Source organism: Xenopus laevis, chromosome 7S, assembly GCF_017654675.1.
Source record: "Xenopus laevis strain J_2021 chromosome 7S, Xenopus_laevis_v10.1, whole genome shotgun sequence".
NCBI lineage: Eukaryota > Metazoa > Chordata > Amphibia > Anura > Pipidae > Xenopus > Xenopus laevis.
In genome coordinates, this window is record NC_054384.1 from 11,885,460 (window position 1) to 11,906,722 (window position 21,263).

The 21,263-nt window shown below is 40.7% G+C and overlaps 1 protein-coding gene across 3 annotated transcripts in view; it reads right to left on the reverse strand.

Moving 5' to 3' along the window:
- Positions 1-2,113, reverse strand: part of inpp5a.1.S (inositol polyphosphate-5-phosphatase A S homeolog) — a 289,133-nt gene extending 287,020 nt beyond the window's left edge. Inside the window, exon 1 of one of the 3 annotated variants that reach the window (XM_041570524.1) lies at positions 1,499-2,113. In XM_041570524.1, coding sequence (XP_041426458.1) covers positions 1,499-1,573 — 75 coding nt within the window. In that variant the 5' untranslated portion in view covers positions 1,574-2,113. 3 annotated transcript variants of the gene reach the window in all.
- Positions 2,114-21,263: the final 19,150 nt, after the last annotated feature.

Here is a 21,263-nt window from a genome sequence, read left to right on the forward strand (position 1 = left end):
TATCACAGAGAGACATAGTAGTGCCAGTACAGTATCAGAGACATAGTAGTGCCAGTACAGTATCACAGAGAGACATAGTAGTGCCAGTACAGTATCACAGAGAGACATAGTAGTGCCAGTACAGTATCACAGAGAGACATAGTAGTGCCAGTACAGTATCACAGAGAGACATAGTAGTGCCAGTACAGTATCAGAGACATAGTAGTGCCAGTACAATATCACAAAGAGACATAGTAGTGCCAGTACAGTTACAGAGACATAGTATGCCAGTACAGTATCACAGAGAGACATAGTAGTGCCAGTACAGTATCACAGAGAGACATAGTAGTGCCAGTACAGTATCACAGAGAGACATAGTAGTGCCAGTACAGTATCACAGAGAGACATAGTAGTGCCAGTACAGTATCAGAGACATAGTAGTGCCAGTACAGTATCAGAGACATAGTAGTGCCAGTACAGTATCAGAGAGAGACATAGTAGTGCCAGTACAGTATCACAGAGAGACATAGTAGTAGCAGTGAGGACATAGTCTCATAGTAGTGTATAGTAGTATAGTAATGTATAGCAGTAGCAGTATATAGTAGAAGTATGGTAGTGTATACGAATATATAGTAGTGTATAGTAGACGTATAGTAGTGTATAAGTATATAGCAGTGTATATGAGTATATAGCAGTGTATATGAGTCTATATAGTAGTGAATATGAGTATATATAGTAGTGTACAGTAGAAGTATAGTAGTAGCAGTATATATAGTAGTGTACAGTAGAAGTATAGTAGTAGCAGTATATATAGTAGTGTATAGTAGACGTATAGTAGTGTATATGAGTATATAGCAGTGTATATGAGTATATAGTAGTGTACAGTAGAAGTATAGTAGCAGCAGTATATATAGCAGTGTATAGTAGACGTATAGTAGTGTATATGAGTATATAGTAGTGTACAGTAGAAGTATAGTAGCAGCAGTATATATAGTAGTGTATAGTAGACGTATAGTAGTGTATATGAGTATATAGTAGTGTATGAGTATAAATAGTAGTGTATAGTAGTGTACAGTAGAAGTATAGTAGTAGCAGTATATATAGCAGTGTATAGTAGACGTATAGTAGTGTATATGAGTATATAGTAGTGTACAGTAGAAGTATAGTAGCAGCAGTATATATAGTAGTGTATAGTAGACGTATAGTAGTGTATATGAGTATATAGTAGTGTATGAGTATAAATAGTAGTGTATAGTAGTGTACAGTAGAAGTATAGTAGTAGCAGTATATATAGCAGTGTATAGTAGACGTATAGTAGTGTATATGAGTATATAGTAGTGTACAGTAGAAGTATAGTAGCAGCAGTATATATAGTAGTGTATAGTAGACGTATAGTAGTGTATATGAGTATATAGTAGTGTATGAGTATAAATAGTAGTGTATAGTAGTGTACAGTAGAAGTATAGTAGTAGCAGTATATATAGCAGTGTATAGCAGTTACAGTATAGCCGGTACTCACATCATCAAACAAGGTCCCCACATTGGCTGTGACAAGTAGGATCCCGACCCCCGGAGCAGCCGATTTCGCCGCCATAATGTCCGGAGCGGACTCGGTGCAGCCTGTGAGTAGCGGGACTGACTCGGGCCAATAGAAGTAAAAGGAGCGCGGGGGGAGGGCAGAGGCGCGAGTTCAGGGCGGTGAGTGGAAGAAGCTGTTTGGGGCTCCTGCAGCCCCTCGGGTTATTGGGCGCACATAGTGTTCAGCAGCCACAGCGGAGCGCTCATTGGATGCCTGTGTGTCCTGCTCATCCCCCGGCGGCTCCTACATCCGTCTGCCCGCAGCCATAGCCGAGTAAAGTTCCTTGTGCCGCAGCTCCGCGCTACTGCCGCCTGATCCAGGAGCTCTGCGACCTTCTCTCCCCGGGAGGGAGGAGGAGCTTACAGGACTGCCGTGTGGGATCCCGGGAGAGAGGGTAGAAGCGTCGGCGGCCTCGGGCTTTCCCTGCGCTCTATAGCCCGTACTGCTCCTCCTGCAGCGCCGCGGGGACTGACCTGGGGCACAAGGACCGTAGCGTTCCTGCTCGCGTGACGTCACGAGCCAAGCTAAGCCCGCCCCTTTCCGCTTTTAAAGCGGCGATGCCTTTGAGTGCGGGGAGAGACAGTCTTGCAGCAGCGACTCTGGACTGACACTGACTGCTGCCGCCTAAAGAACACCTAGAGGAAAGGGCTAATGATAGCAGCAAGTTATACATTCACATTTAGAGCGCCTGTGTTAGTTCTGCCGCTTTTCTGCTTCGTTGCTAGGGTACATCTGCCCCTAGCAACCAGTCAGTGTCGTCTGAATGACACAACTGTGTAATGGATAGGAGAATGCCCTGTTTAATTAACATGAAGAACAAGGGTTTTGTGTATTGTCCCCCATTTGCCTGGGTTTCCTGCCAGCTGCCTCCCAAGCACATTAGATTGTAAGCTCCACAGGGCAGGGACTTATGTGAATGATTACTCTAGAGCTCTGCCAATAAGGTGGTGCTGTGTAAATGAAGAAGAATAAAATAGCTTAAAGTTAGTATGAGAGAGACAGTGATATTCTGAGACCATTTGTAGTTGGTTTTTATTTTTTATCATTTGTAGTTTGAGTTATTTCGCTTTTTATTCAGCAGCTCTCCAGTTTGCATTTTCAGCAGTCTGGTTGCTAGTGTCAAAATGACCCTAGCAACCATGCACTAAATGGAACAAGAGACTGGGATATGAACAGGAGAGGCCTGAATAGAAAGACGAGTAATAAAAAGTAGCAATAACAATATATGTGTAGCCTTACAGAGCCTTTATTGTTTATATGGGGCCAGTGACCCCCATTTGAAAACTGGAAAGAGTCAGAAGAAGAAGGCAAATAATTCAAAAACGATAAGAAAATAAATAATGAAGACCAATTGAAAAGTTGCTAAGAATTAGTCATTCTATAACATACTACAAGTTACCATGAAGGTGAACCATCCCTATAAACCGGTGCTTGTCCCAGCAGAGCTCACAGTTAGGGGTGTGGCTACAGAAGAAGCAGACCCTGTGGTTGCAGGGGGGTCTGGCAGTATAGAGGGCCCAGCCCTAATTCATGAGAAATTTCAATATCTATTGGTAAAATAGGTAAAATGTACCAATGTTGTAGGACCATAAATTGAATTTGCTGTGCAGGCCTGTAATGTTTAGTTATATTACTGCTCTACAACCCTCTGGAATATCTAAACTTTACTACTGTAACTACATTGACATCTGCCATGCATGGACTACTCATGGGTTTGGCTGCTAATAAGGAAATCGAATCAATCTTTCAGAACTACAAATCTCAGATATCCCTGCTGCTCATGAATTCCTGTTGTTGGACTGTTAGACGTTTGTTGTTTTTCAGGAATAGCTTGAAAATCACATGTGGCAGATTTTTAAGAGCTTAATCTCCAACCTGCGGTTGAACTACTACTTCCATAGCCCCCTGACCATACCTCCCAACTGTCCCTTTTTTCGGAGGGACAGTCCCTCTTTTGACAGCTCAACCCGCAGTCCCTCATTTGTACTGGAAAGTCCCTCTTTTCTATGCACTGAACAGCCAGAAAAAGAAACAAAGTTTCTCACTTAATTGGCTTTTAGTAGAGACCACAGAACAGCTAACAGGTGCAAATAAGATACTTTGTAACAATTTTGAGACACAAAAACACAGTTTAGATAAGGAGAAATATTTTCAAACTTTCATAATCTGCCAAATTTTGTAAAATAAACATGGTAATTAGGGGGGGTGGCCACAGAAAGGGGTGTGGTCAAAACAATTGCTGTGCTACCTGCGGAAAAAAAATTTTGTCCCTCTTTTTACTTCCAAAATGTTGGGAGGTATGCCCTGACGGCCTTAGCTTTTTGGTGGAATTCTGGGAGTTGTAGTTTAACTCTGGGCCTGTTGTAAGCTGTACAGCCTGCACCAGCATTTATCTCACCGTACAAATAAATCATGTATTAAGGGCAGTATCACACAGGGCTATTGCAAATGTTTAACGTCATGTAGAGTTAGGTGCAGTCAACTGGTGCAAAATGTGGGCCAAGTGTTGGACATTAAAAATCAATATACATAACAGTTGCACCCAGATTGCCCTGCAGCGTGCAGAGGTTCCACAGAGGTTCCAATTCATGATTTATTAAAGTAACACTGGTTTTCAGTAATTCTGGGTGAAATGCTGAATTATGTGTGCGGGTAAAGTAGGGAAGCTTGCCCCATTTTTGTGTCCTTTATACACTGTTCCATTTAGTGAATGAGGTCCAGGAAATACATGTTTAAAAATAGTCACCTGCTCCAGCTCATAATCCCATTTTAAGCACAGTTTAGTTCCTGAACTACAACTCCCACAATTCCTCAGTTGTGAAAGGCACAGCTACAAAGGGCCCTCTGCTTGTAGAACTTGGTATTGCAGCAAACTTGCTCTACTATCATTTTAAAGGGACGGTAAGAATAAAAAAAAATTGAAAATACTCAAGTATGTGTTTAGAGTAGACTAAAAAAATTTTTAAATTCTCAAGTATGTGTTAACATTTTATATATCTTTTACGGCCTATGCAAATAGTTTTTTTTGGGAAGGGCACTCCTTTGTATTAGAAAGGATTTGTATTCGAGAGGATCTTTCTCCTGCAGTATGAAAGCATAGCTGCAGAGTACATATCTCTGTTTGTTTTTCATCTCTCAGGGGCCACAGCCTAACTGCATTACGAAGGCCCTGTATTTCTTAACTCCATCCCCTACACTAGAATATTTTCTAGCTGGGGATGATGGGAACTGTAACAATGTAGCTGGATTAAAGGACAGTTTAATCTGACTAACCCGCTTATGCTACTGTCTAAAATATGATGGAATACAGGTATGGAACCTGTTATACAAAATGCGCAGGACCTGGGGTTTTCCAGATAAGGCGTCTGTAATTTGAATCAGTCTATTGAAAAAATCATGTAAACATTAATTAAAACCAATACTATTGTTCTACCTCCAATAAGGATTAAAGGGCATGTAAAGTCTAAAATAGAATAAGGCTAGAAATGCTGTATTTTGTATACTAAATATAAACACGAACTTACTGCACCACAAGCCTAATCAAACAAATAATTTATGCTTTCAAAGTTGGCTACAGGGGGTGACCATCTTGTAACTTTGTTAAACATCTTTGCAAGACTAAGACTGTGCACATGCTCAGTGTGGTCTGGGCTGCTTAGGAATCGTCCTAAACAAAGCTGGTAAGGCAGGGGCTCCCCCTGCTGTTCATAAGTATAATTGTTTCCCTGCTCAGCAGTTAGGGACCGTCTGGCAATTCCTATCCACAGCAGTAAATGAAGGGAGAATTTCACTGCATACAGTCAGGTTTCTTATAAAAACAATGCACATTTTTTAATTAAAGTTTATTGGAGATAAGTTTCTTTTTCATTAAAGAAAGTAAAAATGGGATTTTATTTTTTTGCCTTGATATGCCCTTTATATATATCTTAGTTTGGATGAAGTACAAGCTACTGTTTTATTATTACAGAGAAAAAGGGGATTGTTTAAAAAATATTTTTAACTATTCGATTATTAAAATTGAGTCAATGGGAGGTAGGGTTGCCACCTTTTCCGGAAAAAAATACCGGCCTTCCTATATATTTATCCTTTTTCCCTTTTAATAACATTGGGATTAACCATCATTCACTGAGATATAAATTACTATTATTGGATATTGTGAGTCGGAGCACTGAGAATACTGCGGTCTAAGAACTTTGTTTTGCACTAACCCGAGTCATAGGAGAAAAGCCAGGTAAATAGCTTATAGTATGTATCAGAAGAAGCAGCCAATCACAAGAGAGCTTCTCGTACTCCAGGGGCACTGCCACCATTGGAGTAACTACAGAGTAAGCAGACCCTGCAGGGGGGCCCACAAGGTATAGGGGGGCCCACAAGGTCTTAATTAACAAGCAATTTCAACATAATTTGGCAAAACAGGATATCCTCTGCACATTTTGGGGGCCCTAAAATGTATTTGCTGTGGGGCAAAAGGTTACGCTACTGACTGCCACCCAGGCAGCAAAGGGTGTAATCCCATTGAAGCCGATAAAAATACCTTTTTTCTTAAATTCGATTTATGCTGGAAAAAGATATTTTCTATTCTATTCGTTATCTGTTATAATATTAATATACATGCAATAATCAAGAAATATATTTCAATAAGGCAATTTAGGCAAATTGTATTTTTTCACTTTTTTTACCCTATATCATTTTTTTTTTGTTTTATATATTGTAAGATATTGTAAAGGGCACGATATTGTGTGTATTTCACCAGCATTAAGCTGGTGAAATCAAAACTCCAGGGAAAAGTGTGGCACTGCAGCAAATAAGGGTAGGACTCCACGAGAGATTTTGTCGCTATCCAACGCAGTGCGACAAAACACATGCGACTTGTTGCAGTGTTGATCCGCCGCGACACGACTGTCAGATGCAGACGCATCGTGCATCGCCTGCATCAGACAGTCTGATCGTGTCGGATAAACGCTGCGACACCATGCAACAATTCTATCTCTTAGCTTATTTTTGTCGCATGCGTTTTGTCGCAGCGCGTCGGATCACGACAAAATCGCTCGTGGAGTCCTACCCTAAAGCTGTGGAAATTCTGAACTGGGTTGGTAAAAGCTGGATTAAGGGTCCCTGGAGTGGATGAAAGAGAACAGGGTGGGCTTCCATTCCTTGCTCCATGTAAGGGTTTGCAGCTGCCTAATTAGAGGTAGTTTGCTAGTTAATTGCTTCCCTCTAGAGACCTCCCGGAGTGGAGGAGGGTGAGGGGCCACATGTGCTTGTGAGCACCAGGGAACAAGAGTGATTCCCCTGAGTTGAAGAGAGGACAAGAGAAACCACTCCCAGGAGACAAGAGTGGCTCAAGTGTGCCCAAAGAGGATTCTGGGATTTGTAGTCCGAAAGGCAGTGATGGCTAAACTCAAACGTGAGTAAAGAGAACACCAGTGAGGGTGTGAAGTGGGACTGTTTATGTTATGTGATTCGCCCATGTGAAGCCAGTGGGCTGAAGAACTGTGTTTTGTTGAAAGTAAAAGCCAGCAAAGCTGCAGTTTAAACGTGAAAGGCTGTGTCAGTGTCCATTTCTGTACTGAAATCTGTGTCGTGACCTTGGGTTTCGCTATTGGAAGATATATATATATATATATTTATGATGTAATTGTTTATTTTTATAATATACTTTTATTAAAAAATTGTAGGACCATGGTAAATAAAGTCTTTTTTTGGGGGGGGGGCGGAGAAATTAGAACAGATGAAATCACAAGAACAAGGAGACAAGAGCAGGGGACCTTTTTACCCATAAAGTGGATCACCGTACCAGAGGCCCCCCTTTAGACTAGAAGAAAAGTACTTTCATTTGAAGCAACGTAGGGGGTTCTTCACAGTCAGGACAGTGAGGTTGGGGAATGCACTGCCGGGTGATGTTGTGATGCTGATTCAGTTAATGACTATAAGAGGGACTTGGATGATTTTTTGGACAGACATAATATCAAAGGCTATTGTGATACTAAGCTCTATAGTTAGTATAAATATGGGTATATAGAATTTAATTAAAAGTAGGGAGGGGTGTGTGTATGGATGCTGGGTTTTCATTTGGAGGGGTTGAACTTGATGGACTTTGTCTTTTTTCAACCCAATTTAACTATGTAACTAACTATGTAAGGGGTAACAAGATATGGCTGCCTAGTGCAAGGAGTAAGGGTACATGTATTCCCTCCAGCTGAGGCTTGTCATTGTATCAGCTCAATCTTATTACACACACTGGCACTGTAATACTTGGCATGAGCCCAATCTGCTGTGCAACACCGAACCACACAGCCCCCTCGTCCTCATTCTCTGCTGCTTCTATAATCCCCTGGATTGTAAAATATCCTAATAAGGGCCCTTTGACCTTTTCCATGTGTGCATTGCATTAATAATGCGTATTTTCTCTGCTAGGGCTCCCTAAAAGCCTGTGGCAAATGCTGGCATTTTATAAAGGGCTCTGTGGATTTGCATTTAGTATGGAATAAGTCTGCGTATATTATACAGTGCCTTTTATGAATAAGTCTCCTAGATATAGAGGCATGGACATGTTTTACCTATACAAGATTTGAGTTGGAGATCAAGGGCCCATTGCAGTTTTATAGCAATTGGAACTCTGAATGGCTTAAAGGGGACATATTGTGTGAAAAACAAGATTGTACCATTGCATTATACTCTTAAGGGTAAGGTCACACTGGGCGTTTATGGGAGATATAGTCACCTGGCGACTAATCACCTCGTCTTTGCAGCGACCAATCTCCCCGAACTCCTTCCCTCACTCTTGCGCTGGCTAAATTGAAAAATCGGCGGCGCTTAGCACACGCGGCATTTCGTTTTTCGAAGTCGCACGAAGATTTGCATGTGCTTAGCGCCGGCAATTTTTCGTTTTAGCCAGCGCAAGAGTGAGGGAAGGCGTTCGGGGAGATTGGTCACCGCAAAGTCGAGGCGATTAGTCGCCAGGCGACAAAATCTCCCCGAAATGAGAATTTCCTTCTCTTACCCTAAAAGAGAAGGAAAGACCTGTTATAATTTGGGGTGCCAAATGTGTATATGCAAGTAAATGAATAACCCCACCTTCCAAGGGTAACCGTACTAATGTATAAACTAAAATTGTCTGGGGATCATCTTTGTCAACAGATCCGCAGAGAAGGTGATAGAGAATGGAGCTGAAACATCATGTGGCTCTGGAAACCACAAGGTCTTAAAAGGCTTTAATTATCTTTACTGATTACAGAATGACTGATACAGATCTGATCTCCTATGGAATGTAGTTGACAAAGACAACAAACTTACTCTTGATCACGTACGTCCAGAAACAGGTTCCTTGTTTGAAGAATATGAAGAGATAAGAGAAATCACCTTCCTTAGGGGACATTAGCAATGGCAATTCCATAGGGGCAATGTCATAAACCTCATATAAATTGTACTAGGTCTCGTGACACTGAACAACCAGACAAGTAGCAATTGGCAAATTCTGCCTGCTGATTGGTGGCTGAAGGGTTACTTGAACTGGTGCAAAATTTGCACCTTTTATTATGTTACTCCACATATTAAAGAGGTAGTTCACCTTTTAAGTTAACTTTTAGTATGCTATAGGCTATTTCCTAGCAACTTTTCAATAGGCCTTATAGTGTTTGAATTATTTAAATATTTCTTCCTACTCTTTCAAATGAGTAGGAAGAAACTGACTCCATCTAAAAAAAAAAAAACAATGCCCTGCAAAGCTACACATTCATTATTTTTGCTACTTTTCATTACTTGTCTTTCTATTTAGACCTACTTCCTATTCATATTCCAGTCTCTTATTCAAATCAATACATGGTTGCTAGAGTAATCTGGACCTGACAACCAAATTGCTGAAATTGCAAACTGGAGAGCTGCTGAATAAAAAGCGAAATCACTCAAAAACCACAAATAATATAAAATGAAAGTCAATTGCAAATGATCTAAAAATATAGCTCTCTACATAATACTAACATTTTATTTATAGGGTAGCATTCTTCATGGGCCTGTGATATACCGTAGCAATAATATTGTGAACACATCATTACCATAAATCTGTTATTGTAAATTAAAGGGACGCAACTGGCTGGATTTTTTTTTTCCAAATATCTGGAGAGCTAAAAGGGGGGATAAGACTGAACAAGTGTGTGTGTGTGTGTGTGTATATATATATATATATATATATATATATATACATACACACACCCACATTGGTTCAACAGGGCAGCCCTAATGATATCTGATCAATGGCACCTGGTTATATTAGTCTCGGGCACAAGGAAACAATGACAGAGCTGCATCGTGTCTCCATGGTTGCTCTCCTGATGGTATTATGGGGGTTATTTATCAAAATCCCAAATTTTCAGATTTTTTTAAAAAAAAAAGTCTGACAACTAGAATCCACGATTTGCCCGTTTGATGTCCAAAAACCACAAAAAAATGTGCGGTTTTGTGAGTCAGCAGCTTATTGGTCTATGTGTGGGGCCATCCAATGGGCTTCCCCGATCAATATCTGGGGAAAAAGTCGTCCAGATCTCGATCGGGCAAGTTGGATCATGGCGGCATCTGTATGTTTATGTGGTCCTGCGATCCGACCGCCCGTATCTGATGCATTATGATGCGATCATTGGGCCCTAGACGACATCGCCAAATGAGCGAATCTCTATGTCTATGGCCACCCAGTAAAACAACAAGCTTCTATCTTATACTAGTTCTGTGCATCCACTTCCGTTTCAAAGTTTACTGTTAAGTGTATTGTGCACTTCCACTCCTGTGCCACCAGCTTCTATCTCACCCCAATGTCCTAAAATTTAGAAGAACCTGTACCTATTGTGATTTCAGTAGGACCAGTATCAGACTGAGGTGTTAGCTATTTTGGCACCCAAGGCAATGGCTTCAATCAGTGCCCACCCCACCCAGTCCTGCGTTACCATTTCCCACCTTACCATTCATATTGCCCGTCCTGTGCCTATGGTTGCCACCTGGCCGGTATTTTACCAGCGTGGCTGGTAAAAATGATGCTTGATGCCAATGTTATTAATAGGAAGAAACGGCAAGAATATAGGCCAGTATTTTTTTCCAGAAAAGGTGGCAACCCTACCTGTGCCAGCACCTATCATATTGCCTCCATTTGTACCTATGACAATGGCAGTTAATCCCTCAGATTGTCCCAAAACCCCAATCTGTACCTGTGCCAGCATAAACCAAAACATCCATCATATTGTTACCCCCAATCTCTACCTATGCCAGCGGCAGCCAAAAGAATCCATCATATTGCCCCTAATTTATATGTGTGCCAGCAGGAGCCAAAAATCCATCATATCTGTTTACCTGTAGTGATGGGCGAATTTGTCCCATTTCGCAGAGACATTTGCGAATTTCCTGTGAAATGGGCGTCAAAATCATATTGCCCTCAAACATCTGTGTACCTTTGCCAGCAGCCACCATATTGCCCCATGTACCTGAATTAGCAGCAGCCAATCTCGTCTATTGCCCCCAATGCCAATGCCAGCATCAGCCAAAAAATCAATTTTTATGCGCGGGACTATTCTGACCCAATTTTTGACATGCCAGATTTTTCAGAAATGTGTAAATTCACTGCGAATTTGCACCTGCCGAATTTATTCTCCATCACTATTTGCATGTGCAAGTAGCAGCCAAGGTATTACCCACAAATATGTACCTGTGCCAGCAGCTGCGAAGAGGGAGCTGGGGAGTGATTCTGCAGTAAGAATCACGGGCAAGAGGGGGTTGGAACAGGTGGTTTATAAAACTGAAAAACTATTAAAGGCCAAGCAAATCAGGGTTAAAAAAAAAAAGAAAAAATTCCCCGCATCACACCCTACACTCATCCCTCATTCTCTTAATTTATTTTCTCTGATACAGAAATAGGGAATGTCCACAGTATAGGCCACATTCTTGGATGAGCTGGGCTGTTTCCAATATCAAGCTGGCCATGCATAGGCATGTTGACATGTGATTTTATCATGTGCTATTTGGATGAATAAAATTTATAATGGCTAAAGTTGACCAGATTTGCAAACTAAAAAAAGTCAGTAGTTGGAGGCAGGGACACTTTTTTTTACCCGGGTACTAAAAATCCTGAAACTGGGAATGCTGGTAACCCTAGGTCAAAAAAATGATGAAGGAACTTTTTTAAGGTTCCTTTGACTTCATTTATGGCCTTTTACTAATTTAGACTTTACCTGAGCTATAAACCCCAAACTGGTTTCTTACTATAGTGTTACTCACCTGCATGGTTACACAGCAGCAGTATCTGGCCAGTATCTGTCTTCCAGATTTACTGCTCTGCAGGGACAAGGAATCTACAGATGGAGCAGTGATCATTTTGCATCTGTCGTACGCAACCACTTCTTTCTTTCCACTGAAACTAATAATGATTTGTAGGATCCAGATCCTCAAATGCTTACGCTGAACTTTTAGGGGCAGATTTATCAAGGGTCGAAGTGAATTTGAGGGAATTTTCGAAGTAAAAAAATTTGAAATTCCCTTGATCAAATATTCGACCATTCGATAATCGAAGTACTGTCTCTTTAAAGAAACTTCGACTTCAATACTTTGCCAAATTTTTTACTTTGAAAATTCCCTCGATCGAATATTCGACCATTCAATAATCGAAGTACTATCTTTTTAAAAAACTTTGACTTCAATACTTCGCCAAATTAAACCTTCCGAAGTGCTATGTTAGCCTATGGGGACCTTATACATCAGTTTTTTTTTAGTAAAATCGTACGATAAAATTGTTCGATTAGAAGGATTTAATCTTTCGATCAAACAATTTTACTTCGACCGCAGAATACCCAAATTTGCTGAAAAAAAGTTCGAATTCGATATTCGAAGTATTTAAATTCGATGGTCGAATTTCAAAGTATTTTTTACTACGAAATTCGACCCTTGATAAATCTGCCCCTTAGTGTGAATACGGTTTAAGGACGAGGTACCCTGAACACTGTTTTTTTTTTAAATTTAATTCTGAGTTTTTGTCTAATAAACATCTCCTGATTATTGAAGTTTTCGTTTCTTCAAATCAGGTTAGTAGTGGTGGGATGTTGGCCTGCCAGTGATTTTCCTGCCTTTACTTCATTTATGTTATTTGAATTGGATCTATCTTTTTTTCATATTTGTTGCATTGTTGTCCTTTTTAAGTAAATTAGCTTTGTTTACTCTTCTTATCTTCTCCACTTTGCTTAATTGCTCACCTAGATGTCGTATCTGACCTTACAGCACTAATGTAAATAATAAAATGCATGCGTGTTCCATAAACTAGTGCCAGATGTTATGCTGCGTGTCTCAAGCCATGATTAATAGCGACCTGTGGAAGTAGGAATGAGTGTGAGCAGAAACACTTGCACATGATTCCAGCTCAGGTGGAAGACAAAGACTAGAGAAATGTTCTTCTAATAAAAATATGGACAAGCAAAATAATTTTTGTTTTATCTTGGGAAACCTTGGCTCAAAGATGCTTTCAGACATCAAGGAGATGATATAGACATTGTCTGCCCCCCTTTACATGGCCTGAGGGTTATAAACTGGCCAATCCGGGGAAATCGGGGCCTAGGAAGATCCAGTAGTAGGCCCATATTCTTTCTCCTGCCCATTATCCAATTATTGTTAGTCTCCAGGGTTAACCCTGGAACCCCAAACCATGTGTCCCCAGCAGAATGAAAGCATGATGGTGACTTATCTTTCCAGAAAGCTCTATAGACCTTAAATAAAAGACTTAAATAAAAATCCAGTTAAAGGAAAACTAAACCCCAAAATGAATAACTGTGCAACAGATAGTTTATATCATATTAAGTGGCATATTAAATAATCTTACCAAACTGGAATATATATTTTGGTAAATATTGCCCGTTTACTTCTCTTGCCTTGAACCATTTCGTGATGGTCTGTGTGCTGCCTCAGAGATCACCTGACCAGAAATACTTAAACTCTTTTTAACAGGAAGTTGTGTCTTTTGTGGAAGCAAAAGACACAACTCTGTCTGTTAATTGGCTCATGTGACCTAACATGTTTGGTTTGTGTGCACCGCGAATCATACGATCCCAGGGGGTGGCCCTTATTTTTTAAAATGGCAGTTTTCTATTTATGATTACCCAATGGCACATACTACTAAAAAAGTTTCATTATTATGAAAATGGTTTATTTACATGAAGCAGGGTTTTACATATGAGCTGTTTTATGCAATATATTTTAATAGAGACCTACAATGTTTGAGGGGTAGGACCAGATCCCTCAGGCGGGTGCCCCTAGGCTGCGCGGTCCTGCACTCTCCCCCTGCCACGAGAGCACGCTCACATTGACTTAAGCACCGAAGAACGAGGGTCACTCAGGTCCCCATAATGCAGCTGAGTGGCATGTCACCCCTAATTTTTTGCCACCCTAGGCCTGAGCCTTTGTGGCCTCGCCACAAATCTGGGCTTGTTGAAGGGGTGTAGTTTTCCTTTAAATCATTTTATGTGAATTGGAATTGTATGGGGGTGAAGTAAGTTACAATTTCTTGAGAAATCCAGTGTCAGAGATCAGAGGGTTAGGCATGGGTATAGAAATCATTGGGTGCTGGAAGGCTGGATTAATCTTGGGTTCGCGTCAGCAGGTTAGTGTCTGCACAGGTCAAAATTTTTTCAACCAAGATTGTTGTAATTAACCTACACATCTTTACACAAATTGAATGCCTGCCTTCAACAAAAACAATTTAATTCAAAAATAGTATTCCAGGTAGAATTAAATTTATTCATCTCTCTGGCAAGATTTCCATTAGAAATAAACAGTAGGCTGACAAGAAGGTGGAAAACGACCTCTCATTGCTCTAGCCCTTAGAATCTGAACAGGTATATTGGGAGTTATTCACCACACCACAGCCTGGTTGGCATCTCTCCATTCTACTGTAAGCTGCTGAACTGTCTGAACAATTGTAATAAATAGGTAAACTAGACATTTTCGCAGAGCACACCAAGACAAGGGGATCCACCATCAGGAATTGTCTGCTACAACTTTTAACTTAAATGAGAAGTAAAGCTTCTTTAATAATGGCATTAAATGAAAGAGCTCACAAATCATATTGCTTTGCCTTTTTACTCAGTATCTGTATTGTGCACACTCACCCCTGTAGCTCCTAAACAATCCGGCTGCTGTCAAAGATTAGGCTGAAGTAACATCCGTCTGTCAATCACTTCTGGACTTGGATTTAGATTTTTTGTGAAGGACATTTGGCCACATGGCAATCTTCTAATTCTTCATTTTTTGAAGACGCGAGCATCACATGCACATCTCAAGCCCAAGGGAACCCTCAGAATTCATAGTCTCCAAGACAAAGTAAGAGTTTGCGAGCTTTCCATGTCCTTGAAGTACCTCACCCAAAATGGCAGACCCTTTATTTTCATCGGATGGAAGTGATCCAAAACATAAGCATTTTTTTGTACTTTAGCTTTCAAATGATCCGAAAATAAGTTTCTTATAAAACATTTCAGAGTATTTTTCATGTCCCCATTTTGTGATATGCTTTATATGCTTTATCTTGTAATTATTGTGGATATACTGCCTGCCAGTTACATTTCTTTTTTCAGTGAAACATTTGAATTTCGCCGTGCAATTTATTTTTCACCCCATTGTTCTTCTGAATAAATAGGCTTTGTTTGCTCATTTCTTTCACTATAAATTGCTCACCTAGATGTGGTATCTGACCTTAAAGCACTAATGCTGATAATACAGTGCATGTGTGTTCCATAAATTAGTGCCAGAACTTCAATTGCTTAAACCATGCTTAATAACCACCTATGCAGTACACGTGTCAGATGAAAAGAACCCATGAATCCCAAGGCCAGACAGGTTGTATGAGTCAACTCTCACTGATTATTTCCATGTACTGTATTTATAAAGCACCAACATGCTCTACAGGGCTGTATAGTCTTGTAGAACATGCCTGTAGACCAGCCCTTGCAAAGTGTTGAATGTGAGTATGTAAGGAAGGAGGTATTGAGAATGAGTTGAGACGTAGGTCAGGTTGGTGGTGGTACCCACAGATAAGTTCAGAGATGTGGGGTGGAGCAGAGTTCTGAACTGCTTTGAATTGTATTCTGAAAAGAATCTGCACAAGTTCAGGGACTGGCAGAAGAGGGGCAGTTGCTGAGGTGAATGAGCAGAAGGGATCTGGACCCTGCTTTCTGCACTAGAAGAGTCCCAATTCCAATTTTTTTGCTGCCCCTGCTAACTTGCGGGCTGCTGCCACCTGAGGCGAGTTTCTCAACTCCAGGCCTGGATTTGTGACAAGGCCACAAAGTCCAGGGCATAGGGCAGCACTATTTTAGGGGCTGCATGCTGCCCAGCTGCATCTCAATTTTGCCAGAAGCACAAAGGATGCACCTAATTCTGAGTGCTCCAGATGTAGCCTGTACATGCACACTTGAGAGGGGGGGGGGAAATTCGAAAGGGCAGGGGAGGACGGTTGACCCTTTGGCCTAGGGGTGGCCTAAACAGAAATCCCGCCCTGCTCAATTCGCCTCACGGCAGCAGCACCCCTGTGTATGAGCCTAGCAGCAGTTTTCCTTATGAACTGGAGAGGTGGCAATCTCTGAATGGGACTCCAGCCTCCCATTAGCAGTTAATAGCAGGGTCAGGCTGGCCCACAAAAAAACCTGAAAAAATCCTGGTGGGCCCCAGTACTTTTGAACCCTGCTGCCTGCCTTAAAGCCAGCCAACTTTGGAAAGATTCAAACAAAATTAAAGATGGCCATACATTGAGGAACACTCATCCATTTTTAATTTTTCCCTGGAGGTGTGAGCTGATTGACGTTGTGGAGTAAGAAGCTGTGTAGTGGGGAGAGGTGGGGTAGAAAGGGTGTGGGCAGGAGTCAGTGTCGGACTGGGACACCATGGGCCCACCCAAAAACCTTTGACTAGGGGCCCACCAATTAATCTTAGACCAGGGGCCCACTCTTAGTACTATTGTTCTTCCTTTCCTCACTTATCTTTTCTCCTTTTCTTTACATACTATAAATCTATTATTTAGCCACTTTGTTCTTATAGAAATAGGGAATGGCCATAAAATAGGCCAAATGTCTAGCAGAATGAGGGCCCACTGACACCTTGGCCCACCGGGACTTTCCCTGGTATCCCTGTGGGCCAGTCCGACACTGGCAGGAGTTGGTGGGGTGAGGGATTCCAATGTAGCAGTGGGTCCTGTGTACCCCAGTCTGACACTGGTTGACATGGTAGGAAAAAAGGACATTTCTTTCACTTTTTTTTAAAAAAAAATATTTATGCAACTTGTAGCCTTCCAGCTGTTTCTCCAGCCCGACATGTTCTAACCTGTCTATGTCTTTACCTGTGTACAGGTATGTGTTTGTTCTGTTCACTTTCCTAAGTCTTCAATCTGCATTGTACTTGGGAGCAGGCACATCATAAAAATGTAATAATATTAGTATATAAATAAATGTCATAGAAGAACCAATTAACACAATAAGATAGGGAATTAGCCTAGTTTTGCCTTTTTGTGGAACTTTCTCTCTGTTGAAGTTGGCAGGCTTTTTAACATAGAATAAACACACAGGACATCTGAACGCTTTTCCCTTAGCCTCTGTCCTGGTTTAATAAAGGTTTCTCCTTTGTTCAGATACTGCAGGGAACATGAGTGTACTTATAGTGCTCCTAGTGGTTTTATATGGACTTCGAATAATTCTGAACCTTAGTTTCAGAAAACTAATATAAATGGGACATGGGAACTGTGATACATATATATGCATATAAAGTGGGTTAACCTCCAATAGCTTTGCTATTAATCAAGTCCACTGAGGAGGCCAGAGGCGGTTCTCTTTAACATGGCTGTATCTGGAGGAGCTTTCTCACACAGTACCAAAATGCATATGTTCAAACGTGGGTGCTTTCACATTCACATAGGTTCTTCTTACATAAAATCCCACAGTTGTATTTGTAACCCAAGAAACAGTTCATCCCTAACCATAAACCCAAACAACCTGGCCCCCCAAGATCATTCCCTACCCTCCTTTAAAATGATGTTTGATGCCAATGTTATTATTAGGGAAAATGATAAAAATAAAGGCTGGTATTTTTTTCTAGAAAAGGTGGCAATTCTAACCTTGGTACCCCTGGTGTACATGCTAAAAACTGTACAGGAGTGTACACCAGGCATGCTGGCCACCCAGTAACTGTGCTCAGGTGGGTAAGTGAAAACAAGTTACGCCTCTGTTACTCTAAAACCTTCTTACCAATACCCAAAGATGTATCATCAGAACTTAACTCTACTGACCAGGGGGATTTCCCTTTTCGGCAAGTATCCTCCCAGTCCTCCCAGCATTTAGAAGTACCAAAATCCACCAACCTGGTAATCACCCTGGCCAGAGCTCCTCAGCGCCTAACATCAGAGGGAAGAAGGCTGGATGCTGTTTCCTGGTTCATAATGAGAAAGGAACCTAGAACTATCCCTTTTTGTACCAGTGCTAGAGCACACCTAGGAAACAATTGCAATTTTTCACCATAGAGTCAAGACTTTGCACCAAAACTTCTTGGACTCAATACTTTCTTAGACTTGGGGGGAACAGCACAAGGCAAGACATCATATGGGTCAAGGGAACACTTAATTTACCCCTGCCATTGACCAGCTTTTAAGCCCAAGATTTAATTTCTGCATTATTGCACTACTTGTACTGAAGGTGCATCATTTTGCTGCAACCTTGGAACAAGTGCAGTTATGCTATAATTCTGTGAAAAACACTGCATTGCCAGAAAAAAACAGGTGGTTTGCTCAATGTCTTCTTCAAAGAAAATACCTACCTACTGTGCCATAGTTCTATGTGTGTATTTAGATTCCATATCTGGAATTTTTGGTCATGTTTAATATACAGTAATGATTGTTGTAGTGTATTTAAAGTGTATTTTTCTTCATTATTAGCGAATCTTCTTACCAACTTCACGGCATGTGTATCTCACAGTGGCCAGAACTCATGCCAGTTGGTGCTCATGGGCGTTCATGACCACAGATGAAATATTCCAGCAATGTTCAGCACCAAATGATAACTGGAATTGAATAAACCATGGCATTCTTTATCAACATTTCGATTCCAATACTCTTGTGCCAATGTCTTAAACTGGAGCTAATTCTAAATTCAACCAAACTCGAAACCCTGAAAATACACTACATGGCTAGAAGTATGTTGGGGCAGCTCTTCTAATTAATGTAATTGGCTGTTTAAACCACACTGGGGACCCAGCACCATACAATAACATTCTTGATAATCCCATGCTTCCTAATTTGTGGCAACAGTTAAAGAAATGCCTTTTCATGTTTTGGGAATGGTCACAGTGGGGAATGATGTGTTGGCTGTACATGCAAATATTTCGAAAACATACTAAATATTTTCCATATGTCCCATGGCGCTATTTTTATACAACGTGTATTTTTGAAGAAACGGATCCGCACACACAGATTATTGCAGTCGGGGAGTATCCCCTTTTATTTGCCACCAAACATTCAACGTTTCGGGGGGGCACACCCTCCCTTCATCAGGATACATTTTCTGTGCATGATGCCGTTTACCAAGCAATTAACCCTTCAGTGCAATAAATAAATACATTACCATTCACATTCAATTCTATTTTGAAATAACAGTTATTTCAAAATAGAATTGAATGTGAATGGTAATGTATTTATTTATTGCACTGAAGGGTTAATTGCTTGGTAAACGGCATCATGGGAAAAGAAGGTGGGGGAAGTTGGATTTAAATAGGGTCACTGCACAGAAAATGTATCCTGATGAAGGGAGGGTGTGCCCCCCCGAAACGTTGAATGTTTGGTGGCAAATAAAAGGGGATACTCCCAGACTGCAATAATCTGTGTGTGCGGATCCGTTTCTTCAAAAATACATGTTGTTGGGTGGCCCGGCCGGGTCAACGGAAGGACGCACCACTACTGCAGGATTGGTGAATTGGAGGTGTGCGGTAGGAATCTAAAATCATTGCTATTTTTATACAATACATATTAATGTGCACAAGGGCAGCTACTGGGTAGCTTTAAAGAAAATGGATGCTGTACATCTATATTATAAATAACTTTACAGAGCTTATACATTAGTGCTCTTTTCTTTTTAAAATCATAACCAACATGTCTTAGCTGGTTTCTCGACTGACCTACAAGCAGAGAAGGAGGCGGATATTTATTTACTTCTCTGAAACAATGTTTGTCAAAACCACGCCAATAAATCATATTGTAGGACATGCTTACACTTTGTGATGAAGGAAAATCATTAAACGTCATCTTGGAGTGAGACTAGTTCAGAAACAATACCTATGGATAATCAAAAACCCAATATACCTTGGCAGAGCTGTTCTAAGAAGGGTATTTTTCCTATAAGATTTCAGATGGAGATATGGAGCCGGCAAATTCTTGTCTTGTAAACAATCTGTCCATCAATATCCAGTAATATTGGCATTGTTTCTTAGAGGCTTCTCAGTGCATGTTATAGATTAATGACACATGGGCTGATTTGAGTGTCTGGCAGGTATTTACATTTAAGGCTATGGGTGGCCCTGGGTTTTTAGGCCACAATAAAGCACCCAAAGCAGCTTCTTGTGCCATTACCATTACAGATTAAGTTGTATATATTTCCAGAATCTGCATAGGCCTATCATGACGATTTAATGAAAAAGTGCGTCCTGTATGATACATGAAGCATGAATTTGATTTATGCTAAACATGATATTTGAGTTAAAATGGGTACAATGGCCAATGAAGTATGTCCCCCACTTCTCCTTCAGTCCTTATTTCAGGACCTTTTGGTCTTGCAGCCCTTACAGGTTGTGAGAGTTGCCACAGAGGATCATAGTAGACTAAAAGGAATATAGAATAGAGTAGAGTAGGAAAAATTAAGGTGGTTCAGGTGGAGTCCTGCTTTGAAGAAGTCTTGAAGATCATGAATGTGAGGATTGAGATGGAAGAGTTGAGATTTATGGATGAAGTATTTGAGAAATAATATTTTAACTTTAATACTTGGAAACATGGAAAGGCAATATGAAGAGGCAGGAGATAAATAACTGGTAAGGTGGAAAAAAGTCTATTGGAGGCTTGCATTGTTGACTGTAGTGGGGCGAGCCAGTAGAGTGGATGACCAGATAGTAGGGAGTAAGCAAGATAGGATTAGGATGAGAACAAGAGTCTTGCAGACATCTGTAGTGAGGTAGGGTCAAATGTTTGTGATATAACATAGGTAAGACCAATAGGGAGTTGTAAGAGAGGAAGACATTTTGAAAGAGCAGAGACATGTATGTCATCACCATAGATATTATAGGGAATCATGGGGGGCAAAATGGTTGTCAACTTGTAGCATTGAGATTCTAGATATAATTCCAAGCTGTACTGGTACAAATGAGGAGGAGCGGGACCTGATAAGGTAAGGAAAGTAGGGACTAGTGATGATGGGCCTGATGTGATGGCAATACACATTCAAATACAAAAATGAAAGTGTTCCAATCCAGCAACTAATCAGACTCTCTTCAACCTTCAAATCCATAATATTAAAGAGTACATGGTATACACTGATCCGCCATTAATTAAGTAATTATGCTTGCAGCAGGTTGTATTGCCATCACCAAAATCCAAAAAAACAAAAGAATGGGTAAAAAACAAGAAAATAAATAATAGTGTAGTACTTTTCAATAAATGCACCAC